Raw genomic sequence first — 14,400 nt, forward strand, 5'->3', positions numbered from 1 at the left:
TGTCCCCCTGCTTAAGCCAGTACATGTCCAGGCCCGTCTGAAGTTTGCTAGAGAGCATTTGGATGATCCAGAAGAGGACTGGGAGAATGTCATATGGTCAGATGAAACCAAAATAGAACTTGTCGTGTTTGGAGGAGAAAGAATGCTGAGTTGCATCCAAAGAACACCATACCTACTGTGAAGCATGGGGGTGGAAACATCATGCTTTGGGGCTGTTTTTCTGCAAAGGGACCAGGACGACTGATCCGTGTAAAGGAAAGAATGAATGGGGCCATGTATCGTGAGATTTTGAGTGAAAACCTTCTTCCATCAGCAAGGGCACTGAAGATGAAACGTGGCTGGGTCTTTCAGCATGACAATGATCCCAAACACACCGCCCGGGCAACGAAGGAGTGGCTTCGTAAGAAGCATTTCAAGGTCCTGGAGTGGCCTAGCCAGTCTCCAGATCTCAACCCCATAGAAAATCTTTGAAGGGAGTTGAAAGTCCGTGTTGCCCAAAACGTTTGACCTCTGTCATTGCCAACAAAGGGTATATAACAAAGTATTGAGATGAACTTTTGTTATTGACCAAATACTTCTTTTCCACCATAATTTGCAAATAAATTCTTTAAAAATCAGACAATGTGATTTTCTGCGGGGTTTTTTTCTCATTTTGTCTCTCATAGTTGAGGTATACCTATGATGAAAATTACAGGCCTCTCATCTTTTTAAGTGGGAGAACTTGCACAATTGGTGGCTGACTAAATACTTTTTTGCCCCACTGTATATCGTGCGTACACACACACACCTATTGTTAGGCAAAATTATGGGTGATGGGGTCAACTGCTACCTCACCTCTCTACAATGCTGTTTTACAAACTCAAGGATAAGAGTAGGTGGTGCACACTTAAACAACAGCACACATAAATATACATTCATTCTCTCTCTCTCTCTCTCACATATACATAAATAAACTGCAATTGGTCACAGACGATTGCAAATTATCATGGACATCTCTGCTCCTCTTTTCACAAATTACTCTCAATAGCACCTTTTTCAAGTCATTACTTAAGAGTGTGTGTGTACGAGTACGTGTACGTGTACGTGTACGCACCGTGTCTTCATCAGTATGCCAAGCATTTGTCTAGGGGCTCTCCAGCCAGAACCAGCTTAGGAGCAGCTCAAGGCCAAACAAGTGTGAGGATTAAAGGACAAATACACTCCTCTCTTCTCCACTCTCCTCTCAGCGGGCGAAGTGAATAAGCAATGCTCTCCTCTTCCTTAACTACCGCTGAGGTGCCCTTGAGCAAGGCTCTTGGAGTTGCTAAGTGCCTTGCAGCGTTAGACTGTTGTAAAATCGGCAGATTCCAATTATTAAGGTGAAGCACTGCGTTGAGGCATGACTTTTAATGCTTAGTAAATTTACCAACCTAAAATGAAACTACAAATATCCGTTGTCAATCAGCTACCAACTATAGCTCAAAAAGAGCTCTCTCCAATGACACAGAAGTGACCCCCATTTTACCTCACACGCAGCACATGCATGACAACTACAGCAATAAATTAAGAAAACCACAGCAACAGTAGTGGTTGTTGTTTTCACTGTGTAGATCCCATTAGAGTTGTTATTTTTCCTGCTTCTGACAAGCTAATTAAAATGCACAGGTACAGAGCCGGCACAGGAGGAAGTAAAGAAGGGAAATTGTGAAAGCCTGTCAGGGGAGAGGTTGGCAGAAAGGTAAAAAAATAATAGTAAAACAGAATGGTTTATCCTCAAAAGGAGTTTATGAGATCAACAGATAGTTGATTTTGTGTGTGTGTGTGTGGTCATTTAATACTGACTGATTGAGGATTGTTTCTTTGTGTTGCAAAGTTGTAAAGTCAGAACTTAATGGTCATTTCCAGTTTTTACTAATTTCCTATTTAATAAAAAGCAGATTAATTTTTATTCTCTTTATGTCCCTACTGCACCCAAAAGTTGTTTACTGGTTTACTGTTGCAGGAGGACATTCATCACCACAGTTTAGAGTAAATGAGGTCTTTTTGCACTTACTGAAAATGCTTCCAGTATTTGAGAGAGGCGAGAAAATTGCGGAGAAAGTGCAAATGAGCCGCTTAGTCCCTCTAAGTAAAACAAAGGTCTAAAACGTTTTCACTGCAAATGTTATTTCTTTAAAATCTAACTTTGATGTATATCATTTTGAATCCATTTTTAAACATCAGTTAATTCCAACACTTTATTTTGCTTTACTGAATTATTTTCAAGAAGAAGCAAAAAAATAATACTCCCTTTATTTTCTGTCCAATACCAGACTTATAAGTAAATAGAAGACATTTTTCATCCCTGATTGGCTTTCAAAGAGTGGCTTTTTATTTTGCAGCTCGGCTGGAAAGTAAATAACCTTGTGCTGCCTGTGTACTGGAGAGAAAAAGAGAACAAAAGGGGGAGTGAGATGGTCAAGGTGCTTCTCCGAATAAGAATTCAGGGGAGCAAGTATCATGAGACAAGCCAACAGGAAGTATAAAAAAGAAATGGGGAGAGGGATGGCATGTACAAAAATGTGGAATAACAATAAGGAGGCTTTTTATGTGTGAGAAAGAGACTGCACACAATGATGCTCAAACACAAAATTCCCCTCTTTCTCACTGCCTCTCTTTTATTCAGTCTCAGTCACACAGACATGCCTGTGTGCACACAGTATTATGTAAATAGTCTCTTCGGCAGAGTGCTGCTGTCACTGAGTGAGCATCCTCTGGGCCATCTAGGCAGCCTCATTAAAACAAGGCACAGCATCCATTAATAGATACCAGTGCGCGTGTACACATACACACACACATATATATATATATACAGTCAGTAACACACACGGAGCATTCACAGACACCAATAAAGGACCTCCCAGGAAGCATATCTCTAAATGTTCCTCTCAGGTGGCAGTCAAAAAATATCTCCAAGGAAACGGCTCAAATGTCACTTAGAACAATGCATGAAGAGTTTGTCTATGGCTGACTGTGACTGGAGCTAGCATGAAGGAAGAATGGACTGTTAGGCATTAAACAGACTCTGGGCCGATGCCACAATAAAGCCCTGTATGCTCAGTCTATGGTGTCTGTGTACTATTCGTCTCCGTCTTCCATCTTTCTCCAAACCTTCTGAACTGAGCTCAAAAATGAAATCAGGCAAAAGAAGAAAATAAAAAGTAAATAATTATAATAAGAACAATTAGATGGTTCAATGTTGCATTTCTACAAGCGTTTTTGAATTAGCTAGTTAATTAATAAGGTTTAATTTATCCAGGAAGTTTCTTCAACCTGAAGAGCTTTTTAGAAAAGAGACCTGAGAACAAATTACTCTTCTGTCTCTATTCTCCCATAAGAAGTAAAAATGGTATTTGATGCAAACAGATATACTATCTGTATTGATAGTAGCTGCTTCAGCATGTTTGTGTCCAGTTATGGCATCTCTTGTACACTGTGAAACATGGTGTTACTTTTAATTCTTGTAAATCGAAATAGAAACAATCATAAATTGTTTGCATGTTTGAGTTACCTGCCATGTGCAAAAGTATAAAGAATGGAAGAGAAAAAAGTGTTAAAGTTGGAGTGGGAAAACACATCAAAATAGCACCGACACTTGTACAACAAATGTATGGACTGTAAATGTTCTGACTAAACCCTGTAAAGTAAAAGGGGCCTGTGTTTGTTTGTGATCTGCTGGCCCCGCAGGTGGCTCCCGAGGTGTGGGCTTCATCCGCTTTGATAAGAGGATAGAGGCCGAGGAGGCCATCAAGGGCCTGAATGGACAGAAGCCATCAGGTGCCGCCGAGCCCATCACGGTCAAGTTCGCCAACAACCCTAGCCAGAAGACCAGCCAAGCCCTTCTGTCACAACTCTACCAGTCCCCCAATCGCCGATACCCAGGTCCCCTCCACCACCAGGCTCAGAGGTTCAGGTGAGTGCTGGGGTGGGGCATGGAGATGGTCATGGAGGGGGAAGTGGGGCAGAGAAGAGACAGGATAGGGTGGGAAAGTGTCGGGTATGTGTTTTTAAAAGACGCGTAGTTAATTCAGAGATTCCCAACCTTGGGAGCTGTCCCAGTGTAAGGTTCATATTCATTTGGTGACCCCACCAGAATTCCTAAATAAAAAGAACTGACTGGCTCCACCGTTCAGTAATTTTAAAAATGTCCTGCTTTGCAACCAACATCAGCAGCTCAAAGTTTGTCACAGAGTTGCAAAGTTGGATGATTTTCCCTCTCCATTTTACGTTTCTCCTTAAATAACATTAAGTAATTCAGTGTTGAGGCTCTTTTAAGACTGGGGTGGATATGAGGCTTTCCCTTTTTATTCAAAAGCACAAAAAGATGCATTAGAAAATATCTGGGTATTTGATAAAAAGGTCAAAGGTCGTGGCCTATTTACATAAAAAAGGTAAAACGTTTACCATGATTTCCAAGGTGCATTTTAGAAAGAAACATTAAGAGCTTAAACTTTTATTGTGTGAGCCGATCATGGCATTGGAGGATCAAGGATCATGCTGTTGAGAAAACTGATAAAATGGCTTAAATGAATTCACTTTTGGATTCATGATCATTGTGAAACAACCATAAGGAAGCGTTGAATCGTGGCAGCCCTTATTCACGTCAGCAACTTGCTTCTTCTCCATGCCAGTGGTGGCTGAAGCGCATGGGCTCATTGTAGTATTTAGACCCATTCAAAAAGAAAAGAAAAAAAAAAAGTTTAAAAGTGATGGCCATAACATAAACCTATAGCATTATTACATTAACCTGGAGCCAGAGCTTGCGACTCCTCCTACTTCTCAGGTTTGTTCCAGAGACATTATGATGTAACAAAATGAAACACAAAATGCCCCACACATAATACGAATTATAATAAGAATTGGGTCACTGGGGCCATCTGCTCAAAAGGATGGGAATCTCAAGGAAGGTTATCTATTTACCTGCAAACTTTACAAACAGTAGTGGTTTAAACATATTGTCATGGATTCTGAAACAAATATGCCGGCTAATAATTGATGTTTAATCTAAAAAGCTTGATGCCGTGAATTTAAGTTCTGTACTGTCAGCGTGTTTGGTATCATTAAATGACAGGATTGCTATTTCATATGTGGATATGAGAGTCTCGAAGTCGATAGCAATTATTCTTTGTTTGTGTGACCAGAAATGTCTTTAATCAAGGAAACACGTCTGTTCTAAACAACAGGCCTGATTTGGAAAACATTTGCACCAAATGCAATTTACAGTGTTCAAACAGGGGATGTAACGCCTACACATTGAGAGCATGAGTCATAGCCACGTCTGTGTATCAACAATGATGCAACTTTTCTCCTGTGAACATTTATTCCACCAAATACGTCCCCCTTTTGAACAACAGATGTGACTTCTGCACCTGGTGCAGGTGTCAATAAAACAGGCCCTGTGAGTGCTCTGTGTGGGTCCACCCAGATCAGAGAGAGAACTGTTCATAAGAGACTGTGGGGTTCTGTCGTTCACAACTACGTATTTCCCCTCATTTCATCATGCTGCCATCGAGCCAACACTTCCCAGAATATTCCCTGTGAGGCCTGGGCAAAAACATGTATTTGGATATTGACATTGTAATTGTTTATCAGACAAAAGAGTTGCACTTCACCATCTCTCTGACAAAAATCCCATAATTTTGCCGTACATTTTACTCACTTTAAACAGATTGCCTTTATAAATAGACGTTTGCTTGACTCACAACACATAATCTACTGTATTAAATCCTGCATAAGTCCCTGCATTAGGAGCTGATGTTATTTAAGAGAGACTAATGTCTTAAATCCAATGAACAAAGGGCACATTAAAACAAATGATGCTCAAATTAATTTTAACCTTGTTTCACCTCAATTAAATTGAGCGCATAGGAAGTTCCTCAAGCTGTCTTCTATAATTTCAAAAAAAGTTTTTTGCCCAGGTCAGTCAGTAATCTTCAGAACAAGCTATCACTTAACATCATATACAGTATATGTCTCACATACTGTATATATGACATCCTACCTGGTCATTTCCTGTCACTCACTGACACAAACAATCCTTTTTTAATTTAAAGGTTATATACAACACCTACAGACGAAGTTATGGCTTACTTCTTGAGGTCATGCTACCCATCACCTCAACCACAAAAAACAAGGCAGAAACAGGTGATCATATGATATTACGCTTTATCATCCGATTCAACAAGAACATTTCGGAATTGGAGACAGAATATGTGCTTATACAATTTCCTCTCTCTTTCAATAACACTAAGCCGGTCGTGCTGTTTACTCTCCATCAAAGTCAGAGCTTGGAAGGTATTTTTCTTCTGGAGCGGCTTCCCTGGTGTGACACCTGAGCGATGTAGCGTGGCTGTGTGTCTGTGATACGCCAAGCCAATTTACAGGCTCCGCAGGAGAGCTGTCGCTTCTCATCACAACTCACAACCACAGGACACTTCCTCACTGTGTCCCTGTGCTCCTGCTCTCTGCTCCCAAGCCCTCCACTGAAAACATCAACACTTTGGAAGTTATAAATGTGCTCGATGTGCACAGTTTCCCTTTTTCAAACTAAATCTTTTAAGGACAACAGTGTGCAGTCAGTCCTGAGCTATTGTTTGTGCAGTTTATCCCTTGAAGAGACAGAATTCAATTTTACGTTAAGAAGTACGATATTGTTACGTTTCAAACTTAAAAATACATGTAATAAATTAAGAATAATTAAGCAAAAATTATCTAGTAATGTATGCCTGAAACTAAATAAAATGTAAATTAGCTCTGAATCAAAATCCATTAGAGACTGCTAACTAGATACTCTGCTGCTTATAGGTAAGACCCCAAGTAAAAAAAATAGGCCTGATAGAAATCAGTCATGTTGCAGTTACAATTACATCCATCCTGAGACTAAATCATGTGGGCCTGCTGTAACACAAGTTATGTGTGATGTATAATGTGCTTGTATGGTCCCTCTCCAAGACAGCAAACATAATCGACTCATCCACAATACACCAAGCCCTAGATCACGGCTCGTTTCCGATCCTCTGTCGTTAACTAATGGTACTAATTAGCAAATTAGCCTTATTATATCCAGGGCAGGAGCCAATTTTAATTGAAAAGATTTTTGTTTCAAAAAAGAACGGACAAAAAACGCCCATTCCTCCATTAACATGCATTGAGAGAAAGCACAAAAGCCCTATTGTTTATATCGAGCTTGGAGAGGCAGTGTGAAAAGCTGGCAGAGTGTTTGCGTGGTGAGCGTGCATCAGTGTGTATTTGTACATGTCTGAGAGAGAGCGAGAGAGAGAGAAAGAGAGAGAGAGAGAGAGAGAGAGAGAGAGAGGGAGAGAGTGTTAGCAGCAGGTTGTTTTGTTGTGGCCCAACGGCCCGGCGGCCAGCAGATGTCTTCGTGCTCCCGGGCCTGGAGCGCCTCTCCTCTGAGCATCCTCTCCAATTGACTCATTTACCCACAAAACAGCCTGCTTGTTCCCTTCCCACGTAATGGGCTAATTACTGGTTTAATGATTCCATACATCCTTTTCTCCCCCTTTTCTGTGTTTTGAGGCTGCTTTTGTACTTTCTGTTAATGTTAAGAGAGAAAGGTGCCACAATGCTGACACACTTTGACCCCAGATAATAAGTATGTGTACAAAGCGTTTCTGTAAGATGTAAATGACCTCAGCTGAGCTCAATAAGGAGATTTCAATGTCAGTGCACTATATGACTTCATAAAGACATTTTAAATATTTATATGCATCTTAAACGTTTACATTTTAAAAACAAATTCGACGAACTTGTGAGCCAGTACTAAAATAATATATATATCACAGTGCTCTTCAGTCCTGATCCTCAGGACCCAGAGGATCTCTAATTTATAAGGTACTTAACTACAATTACCTGGCATCCTGGTGTTAAATTGTCCCTGATTAAAAGACTACTGATCTATTATCTCTAACATGCAATGTAAATTTAATTTTAAAATCATCAATATGAATAGTATTATGGCAATGAGAATGATGATTCTCCTTCTGATTCTTTTTCTAATTGTTATTGTTACTAGTTGTAGTGGTAGTAGTTTGTAATTGTTATTGTTATTAAATGATAATGAGGACGTGTGTATATCAAGTTAGAAAATTCTAATGTTGCTTTTCAAAGGTGTAATTTTAGAATGTTTAGCTGGATAATTTTGTGGCAAAAACACTATTCAATTTCAATAAAACTTTAAAGCTCATTTCGAAGGTTTTGGTAAATACTGTATAGCGGTTTTGTTGCAAGAAAGGAGTTGCTTGTTGACTGAAAGAGACAAGGAGAAACAGCTCTGATGGTCAAGTCAAAGTCAGACAGTTTGTGGTGTTTTCAAGAGGAACGAGGCGTCACTGGCCAGCTGTTGCTCGATAAGCCGTGGCCCCTGTCCATTAGGCCAGAGAAGTTAATAAGACATGAGACAGGCCAGACCCAAGTGAGGAATGAAGGTCATCGAGTCACCAAGCAGACTGCATCCATCTAAGAGAGCCAACATTTCATACAGCCCACAGGTTTCTGAAACCAAGCTCACAAAGACACACGTGCACACACACAGTCTACTGGGTTCCTAAACCACAAACACAGACTATAGTTTATCCCGGCTGACTGCAACAGCTGTAGCTCACGGGCTGAAATTATTATGACACCAGAATGTTCTCCAAAAACTAACCCTTTTAGACAGAGGACACCCTCTTACCAGTACTCAGCCATCCCACCGGACCTGTGAGCACTTAACAGGTTGACCTGACCACAACGACAGACATCCACAATTTCATGGCTAGTTTAATGTTCACTTGTGTTTTTGTTGGTCCACCTCATAGAAAACATACTAATCATCATCACTTCTCTCGCTCACCATCATTCAAATGCCAAACCATTACACTGACAGAACTCTGGATCATTTCCTGTCATGTCAGGTGTTCTCTCAATTGAGTTAACACAAATTGAATACCTATGAAAAGATCTTTTTTATCAACCTCCATCTTCTAACAAACCATCAATGTGGCGGCATGAATTGTATGGACACCCACATGCTATTTCCTGCATGTAAAATGAGTCGTTGATTGAACACTATGGCTATCCTAGCATTCTAGTATGGCCGAGAACCATGATACGCTCCTGCCCTGCCGCTATTAGTGTTCTGTATGTGACTGTAATGCTGAACTGTGACCAGTCCACTGCTGTAGTCTTGTTTAACAAATTAAACTGTTGCACCTAAAGTAAAGTCAACGTGCCTGTAAAACCTGCTCTGACATTAGCTAGTGCAGGGCTATGCTGAAGTCTGCAGTGGCTGTCCGAACAAGTGCCGACCATACTGATGGTACAGTAGCTTCATTAACTGATGATAGCATTTTCTGGTGGGGCTCCTCAGTGTAATGGGCCAACTATAGATGGGTTTGTTTGTTCTTGAGTGAGGAGGACCATGCAGTTCCTACAGGGACTTAACATTAGTTCCATTGAGTGAGTCGACCATCTGCCCACCATTAACCCCAGAACCCTCCTTCTCTTTACAGGCTGGACAATTTGCTTAATATGGCCTATGGCGTAAAGAGGTAATTAAAAACTTCACCCAATGCCAGATGTCCATGTTGACTCAATGATTTTTCAATATCCTTTTTTCTGCTCTTTTTTTAGTTTATGTTTCCTTGTATTTTTGCAGTCACTTTGCGTTTTACAGTTCGTTCAAGGTCAACTGCATTTTTGGTTCTTTGATTTGTTTGTTTTTTCCTCGTAAGCTTGAGTTGGTTTTATAACCCTACCAACAAGTCATGATGTGAAAAAAAACAGAAAACAAACAGTCTTTGTTTTCAGTGGTGATGAATTTGCTTTGTTTTGATTATGACAAGTGCTGGTGTTGTTTGGATTGCTTTGGGTTGTTTCTGTGTACTGAATGGATTTTGTTCTCTGGCGTAAAACTCCTGATTTCTAGGTGTGTTTTTTTCAACTGGATTCAGGTTCTCCTGCCTTGTCACTCAACAGCTATACCTTGGAAACAGTGTCTTTCTAGGAGCAAAATCTGAATTTATCACCTTTTATAGGCATTTCCTCACTACATCATTAAAATAAAACCTTTTTACATCCACTATCAACTATGTACACCATCCTTTATGCGCAAAATTCACATCTGTGCAGTGGAGGCCATGACTAAATGATATATTGCCTTAGTTTCTTGGCAGTATTAGCAAAGATTAGGCAATGTTCAGCGAGGACATGGGATGAGGCTGGATGAACCTGGATCCCTGCTGGAAACAGGAAATGCTGTTTCACTGCAGACAGCTCCAGCTTTGCTCGGCACTGCTCTGCTCAAATTCCCTCCTTTTGCCTCCATGTTTCATTTTGCTTTCTTGCTACCATAGGTGTTACATAGCCCAGAGCAGCAGTCACTGTGATGATAGATGTTTCATGTGCTGACAGTGGCATCTTGCATGTTGCAAGCACAGGGGACACCATCTGAAGTCAGCTTAGCAAGTCAAACAGAGATACAGTTTTAGCTAGAGAGAAATGCTCCCTTAGCAAGTTCCCCTGAAGAGCTGGAATTTTGTCAAATGAAAGAATTTAGGATCTAATTACAAAATAACGCATTGATAGTGATGCATTGCCTACTATGCCAATAAGCACGTGTCCTGACTCTGAGTCGTTACATAATTTTCTAAAAGGTAAAAATAGTGTCTGATCCAGCCACCTTGATTGCATAGCATGTCATCAAGTTACAAGCTTGTTATTCAGTGATCTGAGGTTATTATTTGAAAAGGAAACAGAAAAATGGTGTTAAGAGCTGGAGATGGTTGGCTTTAGAAAGGACATAATAGATATCTAGTCAGCTACACTGTTGCTATGCAACCCCCTCTCGTCTGTAACATTGGTTAGTGTTTGGTCCCGCTCTTGTGGGTACCCTCGCATGCACGTTTACACACATGCACAGACAGACATACATGTACATACATGCACACTCATCTCCACATCCTTGCAGTGTCAGTGTTAGCTAGCCTCCAGACAGTCACCCTCACATACTCCAGCCTTTGCATAAATACCACCGCAAGTGTTTTTGTCAAGCCCAGCTGGAGAGGCCTGAACGCAGTCAAGTGTGTCAGACAAGGCCCTGATGTGATGAGGCCTGTTAAGATTCCACCTGATGCTGGAGAAAACATTAAAATCGCCTCAACAACCCATTAGTGCTCTGCATGTACATGTGAGACAAAGGGTTTGGAACCTATTATAATAGGTTATAATATATCTGTAGTTTGATGTTGCAGCAACCCTGTGAGGATTATGAAAATTTCCCTGTATCTCAATCATATAGATTTATAATATAATAATCCATTTTATCTTGTTTTAATCATACAGATAGATATATGCTAATATAAGTTGTGTAGCTTATACTACTATGGTACACATTTAATCAAAAAAGTCTAATCAGTGCAGACAGCCCTTACCATCAATGATCTAACCACCCTTGGCGCTTGCATTAGCGTCCACAGCAACCACAATGGCCAGAAGCAAACTCTATATGACCAAAGTCATGCACGAAGGTCGTAGTGATTGCCGGCCATCTATAGTCGCTGGAGAGAGAGGGGTGGGGGCCCCGGGCAGCAAGCAGTGCTATCGATCAGTGCCACGAGCTCTGGAATAGAACAGAACAGAACACCCTGCAGACTGCGGGAGAAGTGGGAGGAATACACTTTGTACCTTAATGCCACTGAGCTGTAAAGTGCTTCCATTTTCCATTTAGTTTGCTCCCTCTTCCCTCCCTCCCTTTCCTTAAGAAAGCAGCCTTCTCTGAGACAGCTGCAGCAAAGCGGAAATCTCAATTAAAGCACACCCAATAATGCCTATAGTCGTTTCTTGGAGAGAGGTGGCATAAGAAATGAACCTTTTTATCTCATTTACCTTTTATTTAAAAGTGGGGATATTTTTTTCTCCTTTCCCTTTCCTTTGAGCGGAAAGGCAATTAAGTGAAGTCAACTGAGGATTCAAATCTCTTGCATCACAAGAAAAAGAGAAGATTATGAGGCGAATGAGAACAGATTTAGCAGGCTGGTGCATGATCTTTGATGGATTTCTAGCAACGGTTTAATTCAACAACTTCCTGCAATTTAGCTCCTAAAGGAGCCACTCAAGGGCACAAAGAGTGAACCTTCGTCTGCATCTCCTTCAGCAGAATATAGCCCAGCACGCAGCACTGTCGTCATTCCTGACAGGAGGAGGCCTTTCAGAACTGAGCTCAGGGAGAACTTAGTGGTAGCTTTGCAGACACACATACAAACTTGTGCATTTAGACTTACACATACATACACATACAATAAACATCCATGCATATGTATCCTAATTCATCTGAATTTGTATTTGTCTTGAAGATCAGTTTTCCTGGTTTGATCAGTAAACTATAAACATGTAACAGATTAAGTTATTTGATATGGCTATAGACAGTAGCGTGTCATGCAGATGAATGTCAAGGCAAGCTTACAGATTTTGGTTGGAGGTTTTTGTTTAAAAATTTGGCTCTCAGAAAACAAGATGGAGATAGGGTTTTTCCACTGGCTTATGGCCATTTCATGTGCAGTAGCTGCAGACATTGAGTTTCACTGTAGGCCTTAACGTGTACATTTAACGCTTGCTCTTTTCTCTCCTTTTTTCTACTCTCCCACCATTTTCCCCCACTCTGCCTCTCCTCTCAGGTTTTCCCCCATCACCATTGACAGCATGACCAGCCTGGTTGGCATGAACATCCCTGGGCACACAGGCACCGGTTGGTGCATCTTCGTGTACAACCTGTCCCCAGATTCGGATGAGAGCGTGCTCTGGCAGCTGTTTGGGCCCTTCGGTGCAGTCAACAATGTCAAGGTGATCCGTGACTTCAACACCAACAAGTGCAAAGGCTTCGGCTTCGTCACCATGACGAATTACGACGAAGCAGCCATGGCCATCGCCAGTCTCAACGGCTACAGGTTGGGCGACCGCGTCTTGCAAGTCTCCTTCAAGACTAACAAGACACACAAGTCCTGAACTTTGACAGGTAGAAGCAGTTGCCCCGCGACTTTGTCTGCTCCAAATTTGCCCCCAACCCCCACCCCCTCCACCTCCGCCCGTCCCTTAGCCCCTTCAGTCACTACCACTACCACCCTACTACAGCCGTCCAACGCAGCAAACTCAACCTCCAACCGGAACACAAAGCAACCGACAAACCATCAAACTAATTGAACTAGAAATGGCTTATATTATAACTTTGGACCTATAAGCCAATGTTGCCTAAGTATTACAAAAATGAAATGATGAAAATGTTCATGAGTTTTTGAAGCTCCTGTGATAATGCAGGCTTCTCTTTGTTGTATATTCTTTCTGTTTGTTGTGGTTGTTAAAATGATTTTTCTCTTCTGTGTAAACAGTAGCAAATCCCTGTATCCCCTTATTTCAGAGAAGAGAATGTCCTTTTTAGATTGAAACCTTTTCTCTGTCTTGATTCAGGATTTGTTTTTCTTTTGTAAATCCGGATCCACTGTCGTTAGTATTATATACCTCCCTGTCGGTGTAAAGGGAGGGGGCTCTTTTTTAAATTGGTGAACCATTCATTCATTTTTAGTGTGTATTAAAAACTTCCCCTTATCGATTATAGATGGGATTCCACAGTCCCAGTAACTCTGATGTAGAAAAAAAATGAATTTCTAACATTGTTTTTGTTTTGTATCGCAAACAAAACATAATGTCTTTCCTCACAGGGGTTCAGGGAGATGGGGCGAGGGAGGGGATGGGTTAGCTTTCCTGATGACACGTTCAGTAATTTAAGAAAAAAAAAAATATCACTGTTGCCAAAGAGAAAATCTCTTTGCTTGAAAAAAATGCGTTTAGAAAAAGATAAAAATAAAGAGAAAGAAGATCTATTTTTATAAATGATAATTAAAATAATAATTATTGAAGAATTTTTACAAGAATCTGGATTTGAAAAAAGAGAAAAATATTTTGACTGGCTAACTGGGGGGGCCGGGGCGGGAGGGAGGGGGCACCACCTTGTCTTGTCGTTCTGCCGTGGTACTTTATAGGATCAAAGGTTGTTTGTTTTTCGGGGACTCCAAGTTGGCAGTGATTTTGTAGATGGAAGGTTTTGTGAAAAGGGATGCAAACTGAGGCAGGTGATTTTGGTAATTTTTCACATATGTACTAGTGCGTAATTATTCAACAGCGATACCCAAAAGGGAAGGGAGAGGGGTCTTTCCAAGGCCTAACCATCCTTATAGTCCAGAGCCCAAAGCAAGAAGACCCTTTGTCCACTTGTTTTCCTGTTTTTGTCATCAGTCAATATGGGATATCAGTAAATAGATATATACACATCTATCCATTTAGAGAGCATACTATACATTATCTATATCATTTTCTTCGCTCTGCGTTTGTGAA

The 14,400-nt window shown here is 40.9% G+C and overlaps 1 protein-coding gene across 1 annotated transcript in view; it reads left to right on the top strand.

Moving 5' to 3' along the window:
• The window catches only part of elavl4 (ELAV like neuron-specific RNA binding protein 4), a 70,332-nt gene extending 57,315 nt beyond the window's left edge, over positions 1–13,017 (top strand). Inside the window, exons 6-8 of the mRNA XM_070831950.1 lie at positions 3,706–3,931; positions 9,528–9,566; positions 12,690–13,017. Coding sequence (XP_070688051.1) covers positions 3,706–3,931; positions 9,528–9,566; positions 12,690–13,017 — 593 coding nt within the window. The remainder of the gene's footprint in view (positions 1–3,705; positions 3,932–9,527; positions 9,567–12,689) is intronic.
• Positions 13,018–14,400: the final 1,383 nt, after the last annotated feature.

The sequence above is a fragment of the Pempheris klunzingeri genome, chromosome 6 (genome assembly GCF_042242105.1).
Source record: "Pempheris klunzingeri isolate RE-2024b chromosome 6, fPemKlu1.hap1, whole genome shotgun sequence".
Taxonomy (NCBI): domain Eukaryota; kingdom Metazoa; phylum Chordata; class Actinopteri; order Acropomatiformes; family Pempheridae; genus Pempheris; species Pempheris klunzingeri.